Source organism: Trichoderma aggressivum, assembly GCF_033847375.1.
Source record: "Trichoderma aggressivum f. europaeum strain CBS 100526 chromosome Unknown scaffold_058, whole genome shotgun sequence".
Lineage (NCBI taxonomy): Eukaryota > Fungi > Ascomycota > Sordariomycetes > Hypocreales > Hypocreaceae > Trichoderma > Trichoderma aggressivum.
Genome location: NW_026946424.1, coordinates 117869 through 134422, shown reverse-complemented (window position 1 = coordinate 134422; position 16554 = coordinate 117869). Strand labels below are relative to the sequence as shown.

Sequence of the window (16554 nt, the reverse complement as noted above, 5' to 3'; positions counted from 1 at the left end):
ATTTATTAATACGTAATCTAAGCGTGGATGAGTAACCAAGATGTATGCCTCATGTGCTCCCCAATGTGATTAAAGCGCCACCCCCAAACAATTCTCATCCCTTTGCTGGCGCTCATCCGACTGCCAGTCCCGAAATCCTCACACCATCAAGGGTAGAAAAGAAAAGTGGAAAACGAAAGAAAAGAAAAGAAAAAAACTCCGGCTACGTACGTGAAATGCCGCAACATGCCATATACAAAGGCGCCCTCTCCTTCTATTTTCAATAATTGTCATTACTCGCCGGCATGGCGAGAGAAACTCCCCCCCCTCCGCATCATCAGGCGGAGGATCCCTTTCTCATCCCTCTTTTTCCCATCCTTTGCCTTCGCTCAAGCCAACTGTCCCATATCACCGCTGACGCTATCGCTAGCCCGAAAGATGCGTCTTTTTTTTTCGTCTTTTGTGTCTGAGAGAGGATAGATTAAAGCCTCAGCTCCTTGAGGATCTGGTCCGCCATATTTTTGTACTGCCACGTGTTTCCAGTCATTCTCTTGAACTGGATGCCGTGCAGAGAGAGCAGAGGAACCTTGACGATGAAAATCTCAAACTCCATCACCATGCTGCCTCCCAAATCGCTCTGTACTTGCGTTGTCGTCTCTCCAGGCACGCGTCTCGATACTCCTCCGCTCCTTCGGGGGATGCTATCCACCGACTCCTCGGAATTGGAGTAGCTGTGATCACGGGTGCGGTCACGATCCTGTCGTCCCGGGGTCCTTGGGGTAATGGGGGACCGTTCCATCTGTGGGATGTCGTCGCGATCACGGTCCTCACCCCGCATGAGGCCACCAAAGCTAAAGCGACGGCGGTGCCCCGGAGTTTGGGATGGCGGGCTGCTGGGAGTATCCTGAACCCTGTTCAAGTCGATGCTTGGTGTGTACTTGCAGCTGAAGCCTCCTCGAATTTCGATATAGTCGACATTGAGTTGCTTCAATACCCTTCGAATATCCGTACGAATGGCCGGGACCGACTTGCCCGAGGTGGTTGAAACGCTGAAAAGACCCTTGAGGTATACTGGCTTGGCCAACTCAGCGCTGTCTAATCTATCAGTGGAAACGCCGCTTTGCTCCTGCTCCAAGTCCGTTTCTTCAGGCACATTAGACTCTTGGGCGGCTTCTCTACGAAGTCGACGTTGCTGAACGCTCTCCCGGCGCGCGTGTCCCAGTGATTTGGCTCTCATTGCCACCGACTGCGAATGTCCATGGCCCCTTTGCACCGTTGAAGACTGGTCGTTTGAAACTGATTGGTCCGAGCCGGAGCCGCTCGTCAAGGGTGGCTCTCTCGCTGACATGGTGCTGCCATTGTCCCGTCGGCGAAGGTCCGCTGAGTTGACGCTGGTCGATCGTCCGAGACCTGATTTCCGCGATCCACGAACGCCGCCAGCAGACAGCGGGGGGCTCAGAAGCTCGCTATGTTGCGGCTGGCTGCCGCCAGACGGTAGCGCAATGCGACCTTGGTCGTCACGGTCTCGCCGTCCTCGTCGGATGCTGAAGCTCTTTCTAGGCGCCGTAGGAGCACCTTCAGGTGGCGAGTGAACATGTACCACAGGAGGATGGGAGCGGTCTCTCTCCCTTTCCGCAGGCTCCCTGCGTTTCCGAGTGCTGAAGCGGCGCAGTAGGCCGGCAGCGGTGCCTTCTTTCTTCTGTAGCTGCTCGGCCTTTGTCTCGGGTGGTATAGGGACGTGCTGCTGCTTCACCAAATCTGGCGCATCATCTTCACCATGAGTACGAGCTCTGGGTCGACTTCGCCCGCCTGTAGGTCTCTCACCCGGCATTTCATAGGCCGCAGGATTGGTGTGAGCTGCCTGAGGGGGTGCCAAATCTGGCACGCCCTCTGGTAGTTTTTCACGTTCGCGCTCACGCTCACGCTCGCGTTCTTTCTCCTTTTCCTTTTCCTTTTCACGCTCTCGTTCTCTCTCCTTTTCACGTTCGCGCTCACGCTCTCGTTCCCTTTCCCGCTCCTTTTCTTTTTCCTTGTCGCGTGACGTAGTCGGTGGTGGACTCATCTCCGCATGTTCACGATCTTGCTTCTCTTTGACGAGATAGTAGATGGAGGTGAGTGGGTTGAATGCGTTGAGCGGATCGGCGCCAATTTGCAATGCCTCGGAGCTAGGCCCGCTAAGGGTGTCGCGACTGTTGGAGTTCCTCCTCTTGTAAAAGTCAAAGCCAAAGCCACGCTTCTTCTCACTTTCTTTGGTGGGCTGCGGCAGTTCCTTTTCTCTTTGGTACGCCTTGACAGCTGCTTGGTAGTCCTCAGACTCGATGACTTTTGTAAGCTGACCTCGTATGGTCTCGGGCGAACCGAAGTTGAATCCTTGCATGGCATGAATGACTTCGGGCTCGAGATCTGCGGTAAGCGGCTCTCGGACCGGAAGATAGTTGTCTGGAGGCCCACTGAATCCCTTAACCATCCATGGGTGGTTCATAACTTCTTGCATGGTGGCTCGCTGCTTGGGGTCCGTTACCAGCATTCGGGACATGAGGTGTTTGCATTCTGGATGAATTAATGTCAGACAATACTCAATGACAAAGCTTTGCTTTCGTGTCGGGGGATCGTGAGTACTCACCATTTGAAAGCCAGCTTGGGTAGTCGACGAGTCCCTTCTTGATCTTTGCATGAAGAGCAGGCATGCTCTGATCGTCGAAAGGTACTTTACCACAAACGAGAACGTAGAGAACGATACCGAAACTCCACACGTCAACTTCGGGCCCCGTATATGCTCTTGCCTGCAGCAGCTCGGGAGCGGCGAAGTAAAGACTGCCGCAGAAAGTCTTGAGATGGCCGCGAGGCGAGAACAAGTTACTCAAGCCAAAATCGATGATCTTGATGTCGCCAGTCTTGCTGATGAGGATGTTTTCGATTTTCAGATCGCGATGCACGATACTGTTTCGATGACAGTAATCAAGGGCACTGGCTATCTGGCGACTGAATTTGCGGGCCTGCTTCTCCTTGAGTTTGCCGTGGGAGATGATGTAGTCGAGCATTTGGCCACCGTTGACATACTCAAAGAGCATGTACCAATGGTAGTTTGTGCGGACCACATCCCGCATTCCGCAGATATGAGGGTGGTGGAGAAGGGTGACAATGGCAGCTTCGCGAGCAGTTCGGATCTCCTTGGACTGATCCGCGCGCTCTTTTTCCGCCCGACTCTGGTGGCCATCGTCGGTAGAGCCACGAGGGATGATTTTGCAGGCAACCTTGAAGTGAGGCACAGAGTTAGCAGGCATCGTCAAAAACCAAGGATATCAAGCTTAGTATAAAGGGGGTTTAGAGATGCGAACCTGTTCACTCCCATCTTCTTTGCGAGCCAACTTCACCTTGCCCATGCTGCCAGCGCCGATGGTCTTACCCAAAATCCACTTGCCAGACTGCGTGGGAATGGTGGTGCGCGACCTGGATTGTTTGGCGCTGGACGAGGCATGAGTCGCGTCGGCGGCGCCATGGGAAGCGCTGTGCGACGCAGCAGCAGCGCTGCCATTGTTGGCGACGGCCGAGGGAGGCATTTCGGAGTGGCCTTGACGATTGTGTGCGGAACGGATACTGGTGCTCCTCCGATGGGATCGAGAGGCGTCTGCTGCTCTGTTATTAGAGGAGAGCGGTGGGCGATCTCGGCTGGAGCTGCGCTTGGACTGGGATGCGGCTAGATGCGAAGTGTCGTAGTCATTTTGAGCCGACGGAGGCTCCTGAGCTGGGCGGGACGACGAGGAGCTGCGGCGACGGTGGCGAGGCTGCTGCTGCTGCTGCTGAGCCTGTTGTTGTTGAGTTTGGCTCTGGCTCTGGCTCTGGCTCTGGCTCTGGCTCTGAGCCTGGGCTTGAGCTTGGTTTTGGTAGTGGTGATGATGATGGTACGTGGAGTTGGAGTTGGGAGACGGGGCAGCCGCGCCGCCAGAAGAGGATACTGGCACGGGAGGGGGGCGGGAGCGTGTGGAATATGACCGGGATGGGGCTCGCGAGGGGGAGGTGTGGGAGAAGTCGGAGCCTTGAGACGCTGTGGTTGTCATGGCGAGCGGTCAAAGTGCACTGGTCAGGTCAAGCTGTGCTTGGGATGCCAGGGCCGGCCTCGGGCTGCAAAAAGGCTCACAGAGGCCGTCAAAGGCTGGGCGAGGCGAGATTAAGCAAGGCCCGCGTGCGTCACGGAAGCATCAGTGTCCCTCCTCTCTGCTGCGAGATAAAAAAGGAGAAGATCCACGCGTTGTCAGGGGAGGGCTGGGGGAGAGCAGGGTGAGAATGGATACAGAGGATGGATGAGGTAACGCAGCGCAGCGCCGGGGGGGCTGTACGGAGTATCCCACGAGGTATTGAGATATCACGGCGCGGCGATGCCAGAGGTACTGCCAGCAACGGAGAAACGGAGAGATGGGCGAGATTTGGCACGGCTGGGTACGGGAGCTGATGCTCCGCAGTGCTATCCATGAACCTTCGAGCCAGCGCTGCGAATCCACCGCGGCGGTACTCGTACTTGGTACCTGCGTGCGAGGGCCTGCCAGTGCACAGCAGCCCGGACTCAGCATCAAGGTACAGGTACTCGTACCTACGTCAGGTACCACCTCGCCTGGCCTCGCCTCGCCTCTTCGTACATACAAGTACATCATACAGACAAAGGCACCAGTGCAGACAGACTGGCGCACATTCACAGCTCAAGCTGGCTTTGTCGCCCAGCTTGTTGCATCAGGCACTGCAAGGCAAGGCTCGTGGCCGAACCTGGCTCGCTGGAACTAGCACACCAGGGGCCGTGAATCGCTCAGTGGTTGGACGGGGGCTGGGCGACAGCTCATCTAGGCGGCATCCCTCAGGCCCCTCAGGCCCCTCAGGCGCCATCACAGCTGCGGGCTCCACAGCACATGTTCGTTTGAATGGGTTCAGGTTGGGTCGTCGAACCTAAAGATTTGTTTGTTTGCCCAGGCCTGAGCTGGCATTCGGGCATCTGTGCTGCAGCTGTCTCTTCTGCCGTCCCACCACAAAGGCCGACCTACTGACGGCGTGCCAGCAAACTCCATCCCTTGTCCATCCCGTCGACGATAAACAAGGCTTGAAACATCAATGCACCAGCTTTCTTTCTTTCTTTTTGTCTTGGCTCGTTGTTGACCCTTTTGTGATCTCCTGTCTCCCTATTTGTCTTTGTTTCCCCCCCGTCCTCTGCCCTATTTCATCATTGTGTCTGCGGTGGCTGGGTGACCAATTTCTATTTCCGTCGTTCTCAGAGACCACCGGCATGAATCATGGATGCGTTATCAACTGGGGCAGTCAGCAGAAAAGCGCCCCTATTGCAGACCACTTATATCTAATAGGGAGCTGAAAGCTAATTGCACTAAAGGAGACTCGTGTGGCTTTCAGCAGCCCGTGAATCAAAAGGACATCGATAGCTCCGACTAGGCGCAGGATCGTCTGCCTTGGAACCACAACTCATACCCATCACTGAGAACAGCAGCATCGTGCCTCTACTATAGGTACTGACACGTAAGCTGACGAGTGAAGCCCATCACCATGACCAGAGCATGCGCAGGGCGTTCTCGCAAAGAATGGCCGTCATTTGCTTTTCATTGTGAATGATTCACCGAACAAACTCTAAACAAAGCCGGAAACGGAAATAGCACACAAAAAGCAAAAAAGGGCATTGGCTTTACTAAGGTTAGAAGCTATTGGATCCGAGTAGCTGGAAGCACTCGGTAACAAGCAGCCAAGCCGCTGAGTGCGTCATGCTGGAGTTGGACTCTGGTCGATGCGAGTGGGTCAAAGACCGGCATCAGGCGGACCAGTAATGTTCAAAGTACTCGTACTTGACCAGTTAGAGGGCGGCAGTAGGCTTTAGAGGTACCTAGAACCTAGCAGTTCTTCAACTTTATCGATAGCGCATCTGCAACAAGCCTGTTCCTGATTTGTGCCGACACTTGCAAGCCCTTGCCCATTTGTCCCACGACCGACATCGCCATCCCTTTTGCTGCCTCGTTGCTGGACCGCCGATTGACGCGCATTTGCCATGCTCTGAGCTGCCTTAAATTTCCCCAATGCCACAGACATTCGCACGCGACACTTAACCGAATACGAAAGCCTATGTCCTACAAACGATCGCGGGCGACATTTGAGGCCGACCTCCATGCGCCTTACGCCATCTTCGGCACCCCTTTGCCTGAGGACGGCGAACGCGACGATGGCTCATACCTTCCGTTGTGGAAGCAGGAGGTGAGGGATGATAAGGGTAGGCGGAGACTGCATGGAGCCTTTACCGGTGGCTGGAGCGCAGGGTAAGTTGTAGCTCTCTCGACCTCAATCTAAACCACTATAACGTCTGACTATCAAGAAAGCTACTTCAACACGGTTGGATCCAAGGAAGGATGGACGCCGTCTACCTTTGTGTCGAGCCGCTCGAATCGCCGCAAAGATGAAACTGGTCACTCCCAGCAGCGTGCCGAAGATTATATGGACGAGGAGGACCTTGCGGATGCCGCGGAAGCGCAGACGCTCAAAACCACCCAGGCGTTTGCCGGTCTGGGATCTTCCACCCAGGAAGAACTCCGTGCCGGGGGGCTGATGGGTCTCTTCAGAGCTGACGGAGATACAATGGGCCTAAAGTTGCTGCGGAGAATGGGCTGGAAAGATGGCCAAGGGATTGGACCAAAAGTGCGACGAGGTGCACGCCTGGACCTCGGCGGGAAATCTAACATGATAGATGGAGAAACCCATCTCTTTGCTCCTGATAACACCGAGGTCCTGCGGTTTGTCCGCAAGACAGATCGTATGGGCTTGGGACATAATGGCCAGGGCAAGCTCTCTTCCTTGCGCCGAGAAAGCAAAGCAGATAGCGACGAGGAGGTCGATTCTCGCGACGGCGTGTTGTCGATATTATCTCGAGGAGAGACCAAGAAGAAGCCACAGCGAGGCGGCATCGGAGTTGGCATACTCAACGACGATGGGTCTGATGACGAAGATCCTTACGAAATCGGACCCAAGATCAAATATAATCGTGTTGTTGGCGGCGAAAAGAAGAAGAAAGGAAAGAAGCCGTCTGCAACAGCGAATCCGTCGCTAAAGAATGCTCCAGTATTTATACCGAAAACTTCTAGAGTTGGCGGCAACCTGCGGAGATGTCAGGACGGGCGGCTTCCTCTGGATGGGTTTGTCCTGGCAAATGCCATGCAAGACTTAACCATTACTCTGGCAAAATATGCACCACCGCCAGCCCCTCCCGGCTGGAAGTCATCTCAGGTCACTAATGTTGAAGACCGAGCCACCACGTTTGTTTCCGCTGCCGAGGCAGCCAAGTCGTCAACCCTCGATGCAAAATCTCGAGCTGCCATCCTTGGAGAAAAGGCCCTTCCTGGAAAATCCGTGTTTGACTATATATCTGCCGCTTCTAGAGAGAAGTTGGCTGCAGCGTCAGGAAGGCTAGATTTGCCCCCTGGCCTGGGCGAGATCCCAGCGCAATTTGCAGTGTCAGAAGAAGAAAGGCAAACAATGCTATGGGAGCAAGTTCCCAAGCTCGATCGTGAGACGGCAATAGCGGCCATTGCGAGGGGATTGCGAGGACCGTACGCAGACGACGAAACTAAGAGGGCTCGCTACAAACGCTATCTGGAACACCACACGAATCCCAAACTGTCACTTCCGGAAAAACCCAGGGGAATGTCGGATGACGAGTTTCTTCGAGAAATGACAGAATTCCATAATTGCGCGAGGATATTCAAACCAATGACTGGCTTCATGGCGTCAAGATTTACGACTGCTAAAGCACCACATAGCGTTTCGGCTGAGCCAGCAAGGGATAAGGAACTAATCTCTGTGCCCGAGCCAAAAATTTCAGACCCGGCAGAAGAGGCTGCCAAGATGGGCATGTTTGGCAAAATGACGAGATCGGTGGAAGACTTTTACCCTACCCGACTACTCTGTAAACGATTCAACGTCAAACCACCGTCACACGCTCGGCGAGACGACGAGCCCGAGGCGAGCAGAGCAACCCCAGGTCCGAGTGCAAGGCCGGCTTATGGCAGTCCTATGGAGGACGTACAGATGCCCTTACTCTCGGCATCTAGAACTCGGGATGAATCGACTGTGGGCGTGGACACAACGGTCGCCATAGCGACAGGGGCGACGACAAAATCGGGCAAGCAGAGCCCCATGATGGAGAACCAAGTGAACCCAGACCGGAATGAAGCCGTTGAGGGCAAGACGGCCAATGCTGACGTCCTACGGGCCATCTTTGGCGACAGTGATAGCGAATGATGCGGGCAAGGATTTAAAAGAAGGGACTGGAGTTTTATGGTGTTGTGGTGTTGTAGCATTGTGGTATCAAAGATTTTTTTTTTTTTTTACAGCATTACGGTGCTGAATATTTCGCTACATAGATTCAATCACCTCAATCTAATTGAATACATCCATGAATATCTTTCCACAGGCACGTACAGTAGCAGTTGTGGCTTGACGTCTGGTTGCTTCTTGCCCATCAGCCTCGTCCTTAGCGGATCAGGTAAAATGAGGAAAATTTCAGGCGTGAAATTGGCCCCTATACTCTTTGAGCTGTTTTCATTGGTGGTTCCGCAGGTGCTCTGTAGTTTTGTTGCCAATCACTTGTTGGCGCTGGCGGCTAATGTGAAGTTTGGTGTGGCTGGAGCTCTGCCATTGGCTGGCGAGTGTGCCCAATTTAGCTACCCGTTCCATCTGCAGTGGGGCTGGTGACCAGCCAGGCCGTTTGATGAGAGGCTAACCCACCTGTATCTGGCAGAGGGAGCCCCTAAAAGGATGCTGGAGCATTCACTGGCCAAGGCCTGTGCTGGGTACGAGCATCACTTGATGCACTGCGCTGGTTCGCTGGGCGGCCTATGGCGTTGACTTGTTACTTGTTCGTCCCCACCCAAACCATCAACTCATCAGCGGCAATCCAATCGTCAACATATCAATCGACCAGACCAATCTGCACCATCAACCAGCGGGCTCACAGCGTTTAGTTTGGCCCCGAGAGACGACGGAAATCCATCTTCAGTCGCTGCCATTGCATCGCCGCGAAAGCCTTTGTTCGCTCGCGAATGCCCGCCTCCTTTCTGCACGCCTACTACTAGCAGCATCCATCTCTCGCCCGGTGATAGAGCCAGATGCACTGACCCGCCCGAGTCAATCTCCCTGTGTCAGCCCCCATCGCCATCGCCATCACCGCTACCTCGCCGAGACGAGCTCCTGCACTCGTACAGCACTGTCAAGAACAATCCGCCACGTTGTCTGGGACGGAAGAGTCTGGAACCGGACCGTCTGAGTCCCCGGAGCTGATCGAGGCCAAGGTGCATCACGAGCACGCCGCCACGGCCACCGCTGCCCGACAACAACTGGATCTCGACCTAGATCGCGACGCCGCAGAGAACGAGAGTGCTGCCCACGAGGCCGAGCAGTCGCCGCCGCCACAGTACCCCATCTCGGAGGCCTCGTCTTCCCGCCCTCCGCCATTCTCGTCGCTCTTCTCGTCGGTCCAAGACCATCCCAGTGGTGAGGCGTTTGGCAAGTTTCCTGCCGTCGTTCCAGAAGGAAGTGCTTCCGCATCTGTCGCTGCGCCAGCCTACGGCTACGAATCTCGCGCCCCCGAGCCCTTTGACCCCGATCAGGCTGCGGCGCGTGCCTTCCAAGACCCTGTAGCAGAGACCAAGCGTGCGCTCCCCAGAGACACCAAGGGAGAGTCAAGTCGCAAGGACGACGACGCCGAACCGCCACCCGCATACTCTGAGGGAGACAGTCCTCTCTATACATTCTCATACGTAATGGCGGCCGCCGGAGGAGCTTCGAGTATCATAACTCAGGTACAGCAAGGTGGACCACCTATCAATGCCATCGGAGGTGAGCTTCCTTGTAATATCTATATCTCTATATGCCAAGAAGAAGAAAAGGCAACGGGGAAAAGAAACGAGTAGAGCAGATTTGCTAACAATGTCCTAGATGTCGGCGCTGATGAGACAATCACCATGGACCTACGGTAAGTGACAATAATTTTCAAATAGAATGCAGCAAAGAGACTAACAAACGGGAAACAGGGGTACCAGATTCGTCCTTTCGCGTGATGAGCTGCTCACTTTGCCCGAGTTTGTCCTGTTATCTCTATTCCCCAATGGGCTATTTCCAGAAGGCCACATGAGCGGGTTTCCCGATAGCGACGCGGTGCAAGTTGACGTTCGTAGACCACCAGTCTTGGATCCCTAGTCATTTACTAACGACAACACAGTATGACCCTGCATCACTGCAGTACATGTTGGACTTTTTCCGAACTGTTGCTCAGTCAATCCCCACCGAATCATCGCCGGGCACGTCTCAAGATGGGGAGATTGTTCCCCTGGATCCAATGGGTTCCCGTGAGGACTCCTCCAAGAGGGCTGGTATCATCGTCCTAAGAGAGGATCTTGACTTTTATGCAATCCCTCCCAAGTCCGATATCAGCCAACCCGACATGATCGAAGTTAAGCGCGCAGCGGCGCGTGCATTGCTCAAGCAGGATGGCATCTTTTCTGGGCTAAAACGAAGCGATGAACCCGGAACGACTGAAGCTCATCTTATTGAGATGCTGACGGCAGGGTATGTTATTTCCTTGACGACTCATTCTATTGTAGCTTGCTTTGTAAAAGGGAGGATAGTGGCTAACTTTGTGTATTATAGCGGCTTTAACCACGACGACTGCTGGGGCCACCGGGCTGGCGAACCTAACAAGGCCGTCATCTGCAGCCTGGCACTCGCTCGATTGCGTAGCGACATTCGTGGCAACGAAATGGGCAACAATGCCGTCGGCATGGCTCAGAAGCTGCTCCTGTTCTGGCGGAAACCGGCTAGGCGATGCTGGTGGGAGGGCATCGAGCTGGACAACGTCGAAGGCGTCGAGGGTAAGCTCAAAGTCTGGATCAGGCGAGTGTGGACGTTGGAGATGAGCGTGATTGGACTCCGTTGATGGCGAGGCGCGGAAGGGGGGGCTTAAGAGAATTTATCGAAAAGCGACTTGCTGCTGTTGGGCATATTATGTTTTGTTCTCTTTTCTGTTCTTTTCTTGTTGAAGGGCGTCAGGGTATACAACAGATCCGGATTGGTGTCGAATTCCAGCGCAGAACGCCTGGGCTACATATTACTTCTTTCTCATTTTTATTCCCTTTTCTTTTTATATACATAGCTACTACCTACCTTTTTTCTGTGCTTTGTAGGGATTACGAAGATTTTTGCTCTTGTTTTGTTTTGCTTTAATGTTGCGATTCCCTCCCTTTTCCGGATTTGCGTTGATTTGCGTTGGGCATCAGATGTCTCTTGCTGTTTCACGTCTCCCTAGCTTTCTCTGATGAGTGTTCTCCCTGTCTTGTTGTATATAGGTGGTTTCTGGCATTTTTGCATTTCCATACCGTGTGTTGCCTGTAGAGGTAGCGTTGGAATAAGCGAAACTCGAAGAATCCATGGATTGTTGAGTAAAGATGTATGTTGAGATGTCCATTTAAGGTTTTTGTTCAGAAGAATAGTATGTTTGTGAGCCTTGAAGACTCGTACGTTTTTTGGGGCTAATTCAATAGCCATACGTCCCAGTTTTGTTTGTTCTATACTTATTTGTTGATACGTTTATACGTTTATATGCTTATGTTAGTCAAGGCCAATTATTATTATTATTCAATTGAAGATATTTCTGCCAAGTTGATTCTTTCGTCTGGTGTCGGTATTTGGGCTAAATAGGTAGAACTGCAGCATAGACTGTCCACTATAGGCTAATGTCGCACTATTACTTTGGCCCTTCGACAAATCTTACAAGCAGCCCAGGCATAAAGTACCTCCTCGTACTAAGAATGCACTGCGGGGAGTTAATGACACGGAGTCGATTCGGCCGGTTGCCCCCCTTAAACACTAGCAGATCGGCGCCGTGATTGAATTGGGTTTTGGCTGGCTGGAATCATTACACCTTCACAGCAACAGACCAATCGCGGGTGTCTTTTTGTCTTGTTCTTACTTCCTAAATTGGTAGTGTTGGCATCGCTTCTTTTGCTTCTCTATCTTATCTCATTTGATTTCTTCTTTCGACCTCAATTGTTGTCGAGATGAAGAGGAGCGTCGACTCATGATGGGGATAATCAATGGTCTGAGCTTGCCGCGGAGGGTTGGGCGCTTGGTGCTCTTCAGCGTCATTCTGTTGACCGCATTGGCTGTCTACTACCTAACGTCTACCAACATACCGCAGCCTGTCTTCGTACCGAGCTCGTTCAATTGGTCGAAGGTGCAGCAGCATCATGGCGTCAAGGACATCAAGCCGCTGCCCACGGGCAAGCCAGCGGCGCTTCCTCAAGTCCAGGCGGAAGCCGGAGCCTTTGGCCATTCTGCGGTCAACGAGAAGCGCCGCAATGCGGTGCGGAGGGCCTTTAAGCGCAGCTATGATGCCTATAAATCGCACGCCTGGATGAGGGACGAGCTCACGCCCGTGTCTGGATCCGCGAAGGACCCATTTGGCGGCTGGGCGGCGACGCTGGTCGATTCCTTGGATACGCTGTGGATCATGGGCTTCAAGGACGAGTTCGCCGAAGCTGCAGGCGCCGTGGGCGCGCTGGATTGGTCGGTGACGGATTCGACGGCGGCCAACATGTTTGAGACGACGATCCGCCATCTGGGAGGGCTGCTGAGCGCCTACGACCTGAGCGGCGAGCGAGTGCTGCTGCGCAAGGCGGTTGAGCTGGGCGAGATGCTGTACATGGGCTTCGACACGCCCAACAGGATGCCTGGCTTCTGGCTTGACTTTGAAAAGGCCAAGGCGGGGAAATTGGTCGCCGGCACCAACGATCCGTCGGCGTCGCCGTGCTCGCTGAGCATGGAGTTTACGAGGCTGTCGCAGCTGACGGGCGATAGCAAGTACTACGATGCGACGGATCGCGTGACTCGCTTTCTGGAGAAGATCCAGAACGACACGCTGCTGCCGGGCATGTGGCCGACAACGCTCAACTTCAAAGCTGAGATGGCCATCGACAGCAGCTTTACGCTTGGTGCATTGGCCGACTCGCTCTACGAGTATCTGCCCAAGATGCACGCGCTGCTTGGGGGCGTGGACGGCGTCTACGAGAAGCTGTACCGCCCGGCCATGGACGCGGCAGTGAACAATCTCCTCTTTAGGCCCATGCTGCCGGATCAAAACGATATCTTATTCAGCGGCGAGTTCAATGCCGGCAGCGGGCTTCAGGCTGACAGCCAGCATCTCACGTGCTTCGTTGGAGGCATGTTTGCGCTTGGCGGGAAGCTCTTCGACATTGACGGCCATGTCGGCATCGGAGAGCGTCTCGCGCGCGGGTGTGGTTGGGCGTACGGCCGCTTCCCCACGGGCATCATGCCCGAGATCTTCGGCATGCTGCCGTGCAAGACATTGGACAAGTGTGAGTGGGACGAGGCGCGCTGGGCGAAGGAGGGAAGCAAGATGATGCCCAAGGGGTTCAAGCACGCGCGGGACGCGCGATACATTTTACGGCCGGAGGCGATTGAGAGCCTGTTTGTGCTGTATCGCATCACGGGCAAGGCGGATCTGCAGGACACTGCGTGGGACATGTTTGAGGCCATCATGAAGGCGACGGAGACGGAGCTGGCGAACTCTGCGATAGAGGACGTGACTGTTGAGGGGCCGACGAAGAAGCTTGATTCCATGGAGGTGAGTTTTTTTATTTTCTATTTTTGACTGTAATTGGGGAACAGCGTTTACTAATGTGTGTGCTATTCCCCCGTTCCTAGAGCTTTTGGATGGCTGAGACGCTCAAGTATTTTTACCTCATGTTTTCGCCTCCTGATGTGATCAGCTTGGATGAGTATGTGTTCAATACCGAAGCGCACCCGCTGAAGAGGCCGAGGGTAGGGTTGCGATGAAGCGGGAGGGGAAGGTAGGAATGAATGAGGGGATTGGGCTTTTTGTTAAACTTGGCGATTTTCTATACTACATCTACCTATCTGCCTTGTATACTGAAGGAGAGAAGTCTCTTTCCCATGCCGAGAATGAGCTTTTGCTCATAAGGATATGAGCTATGAGTGAGCTTTTATTTGGTATTGGCTAACATAAGGCACACATCGACGCTGGCTAGGTGTATATGAGATTTTTGATTCATGCTTCTCCTCATCAATACGCCAGGTTGCTGCGTGTATTTGGATCGGCATCCTAGGCATTGCGTATGCCCACATGGCTCAAGCAAGTTACGTGATTCGATGATTCACCAAGATTTTACGATGGTTGCATTCTATGCTTAACCGTGCAGTTTATTCCGCAACTCTATTTAGCCCAGATCCGGGGCAAACCCCCACTCGGCCAACGGCTATCCAGGCATCTCCAAAGCTTGGCTCCTGACAACCAAGTCTCAGCCCTTCAGCTTTTCCCCTCTCCCTTGTTTTGGACGTTGCGACGGAGATCTCGCTTGTCACGAGTTTAACCACGGAAGGATGGACGTCTTTTAGGCGTAAGGAAGGACGAAGAATAGCCCGTAGCTGCTACTCGTTTTAGTCCGACGCGATGTCTCGGTCTTTCAAACCCTCCGTGCCTCCTTCTGGATGCGTGGTTGACGTATATCTTTGTTGATTCGCTCAGCATGGTTGCCGCTGTAACTTGGATCCGACAACATTCTTTGATCATTTCTTTGGAGAGGCTTCTGATCATCGTTTTCTGCTGACCACCGCCACGATGAACAAGCTCTTCTCGTTATTGGTATACTTGCTGATGCAGCTGCTCCAACGGCGCACCGCGGCACAGACATGCTCCAATAAGCTCAACACTACGTACCCCGCGCCAGTGGCGGCCAGTGGCTGGGAATACCGCCTCATTGCGAATGGCTTGACCAGGCCCAGGGGCATTGCCTTTGACGCTGATGGCGGGCTTTTGGTGGTGCAATCCGGGGTTGGGTTGACGCATCTGACGCTCGACGATGACGGTGGAACCTGCTTGACGGTGACGAGCAACACGACACTGATTGCGGATCCAAATGTAAGTGATGAGATGATGACTCTACATGGCATGCAGTCAGCTAAGCTAATGGATGAAACACCAGCTCAACCATGGACTTGCTCTCTCGGGTGATGGCAAAACCATCTACGTTTCCACGGCCGAGAGCGTCTTTTCCTTTGCATACAATAGCCAGGCTGTCACCGTTGATCTTTCTTCCAATGTCACTCTCGTCACTAACATGAGCAACTCGGATCACACGACTCGCACGCTGCTCGTGTCCAAGAAACAGCCAGATACCCTTCTCGTTTCTCGTGGCAGCAATTCGAATGAAGATCTCGATGCCCGTGACATCACTAGCGGACATTCCCAGATTCGTAGCTACAACATTACTCAGAGGCCCGGCAATTCACCATTCGACTTTCTCGATGGACAACTCATTGGCTGGGGGTTGAGGAATTCTGTGGGTGTTGCTGAGCATCCTTCTACTGGAGGCATCTGGTCAGTCGAAAACTCAGTCGACCAGCTTCAACGCCAAGGCCAGGACATTCACCAAAACAACCCTGGCGAAGAGCTCAACTACCACGGCGTGTTGGGATCTAGTGATCACCAGGGAGGCAACTATGGCTATCCTGACTGCTATACAGTCTGGTCGACGGCCGGGTTCCCCGACCTAGGGATTCTCCAAGTTGGAGACCAGTTTGCCGACGATGACGCGCCGCCTGATGTGGATGACTCAAGCTGCAATACCGAATACGTTCCTCCTCGAATTGCTTTCCAAGCGCATTCGGCTCCTTTGGACATCAAATTCGCCCCCAATGCCTCGGAGGCGTTTGTGACCTTTCACGGTAGCTGTAAGTCATCCCCTGGGCTGTCTATAGCTATGCATACTGATGCTCACTCATTCAAGGGAACCGAAATGAGGCTACTGGATACCGCATCGTCTCCCTGGCCTTTGGCTCCGATGGTCAGCCCACCGCTCCACAGAACAGTACCAACGCCGTAACCGACATCATCGCCAATGCAGATGTTACAAATTGCCCCGGTCAATGCTTTCGCCCTGTGGGACTAGCTTGGGACTCTGCTGACCGCCTGTGGTTCTCATCTGATGCTACTGGAGAGATTTTTGTTCTTGAGGGAGTGAATGGTACCGGAACTGACGGTGGTGGCAATGGCAACCCCGATGACGGCAATCCTGGCGATGGCAATCCTGGCAATGGCAATCCTGGTGATGGCAATCCTGGTGATGGCAACGGCGGCAACGGCAATGGCACCGGCAATGGTCAAAATGCTGCGAGCGGTTTAACCTCAGAGCGACATGGCACTGCGGCAGTTGCCCAAGCCGCTGTGTTGGCTGGTTTGCTGCTTGCTTAGTGAGCAGTGAGAAGCCTTCTCTACTGCCTATGGACTTGGGATGTCTCTACACTTTTACCCTGCGGTAGATTCCCAAGTGTTTCTCTCTATTCAATAGTTTATCAGTAGTACATATGCAAATATCAATATCTTTTCTTACCCTCTTTAGTGTAAAGTGTTGTGAAAGCAATTTGTTGCATCTACCTTCTTTACGCAAGGAATTCGGAGTTAAGTCTTGGGCAAAGCTTGAGACAAGAGACGGAGGGCCAATGTTCTTA

The 16554-nt window shown here is 53.6% G+C and overlaps 5 protein-coding genes across 5 annotated transcripts; 4 read left to right on the top strand and 1 right to left on the bottom strand.

Annotated features, from left to right (window-relative positions):
• Positions 1-460: 460 nt before the first annotated feature.
• Triagg1_9754 (uncharacterized protein) lies at positions 461-4037 on the bottom strand (the record flags this gene model as incomplete). Its single annotated transcript, XM_062904746.1, has 3 exons — positions 461-2529; positions 2603-3233; positions 3318-4037. The coding sequence occupies 3 exons, from the start codon at positions 4035-4037 to the stop codon at positions 461-463; spliced, it is 3420 nt and encodes a 1139-aa protein (XP_062751324.1).
• Positions 4038-6087: 2050 nt separating this feature from the next.
• Positions 6088-8253, top strand: Triagg1_9753 (uncharacterized protein; the record flags this gene model as incomplete). The annotated part of the gene is made up of 2 exons (XM_062904745.1): positions 6088-6278; positions 6339-8253. The coding sequence occupies 2 exons, from the start codon at positions 6088-6090 to the stop codon at positions 8251-8253; spliced, it is 2106 nt and encodes a 701-aa protein (XP_062751323.1).
• Positions 8254-8769: 516 nt separating this feature from the next.
• On the top strand, positions 8770-10945 carry Triagg1_9752 (uncharacterized protein; the record flags this gene model as incomplete). Its single annotated transcript, XM_062904744.1, has 7 exons — positions 8770-8804; positions 8958-9106; positions 9157-9849; positions 9949-9985; positions 10044-10179; positions 10232-10578; positions 10660-10945. The coding sequence occupies 7 exons, from the start codon at positions 8770-8772 to the stop codon at positions 10943-10945; spliced, it is 1683 nt and encodes a 560-aa protein (XP_062751322.1).
• A 1140-nt stretch (positions 10946-12085) lies between these two features.
• Triagg1_9751 (CAZyme family GH47) lies at positions 12086-13863 on the top strand (the record flags this gene model as incomplete). The annotated part of the gene is made up of 2 exons (XM_062904743.1): positions 12086-13651; positions 13732-13863. The coding sequence occupies 2 exons, from the start codon at positions 12086-12088 to the stop codon at positions 13861-13863; spliced, it is 1698 nt and encodes a 565-aa protein (XP_062751321.1).
• Positions 13864-14665: 802 nt separating this feature from the next.
• On the top strand, positions 14666-16297 carry Triagg1_9750 (CAZyme family AA12; the record flags this gene model as incomplete). The annotated part of the gene is made up of 3 exons (XM_062904742.1): positions 14666-14965; positions 15030-15777; positions 15834-16297. The coding sequence occupies 3 exons, from the start codon at positions 14666-14668 to the stop codon at positions 16295-16297; spliced, it is 1512 nt and encodes a 503-aa protein (XP_062751320.1).
• Between the last annotated feature and the right edge of the window lie 257 nt (positions 16298-16554).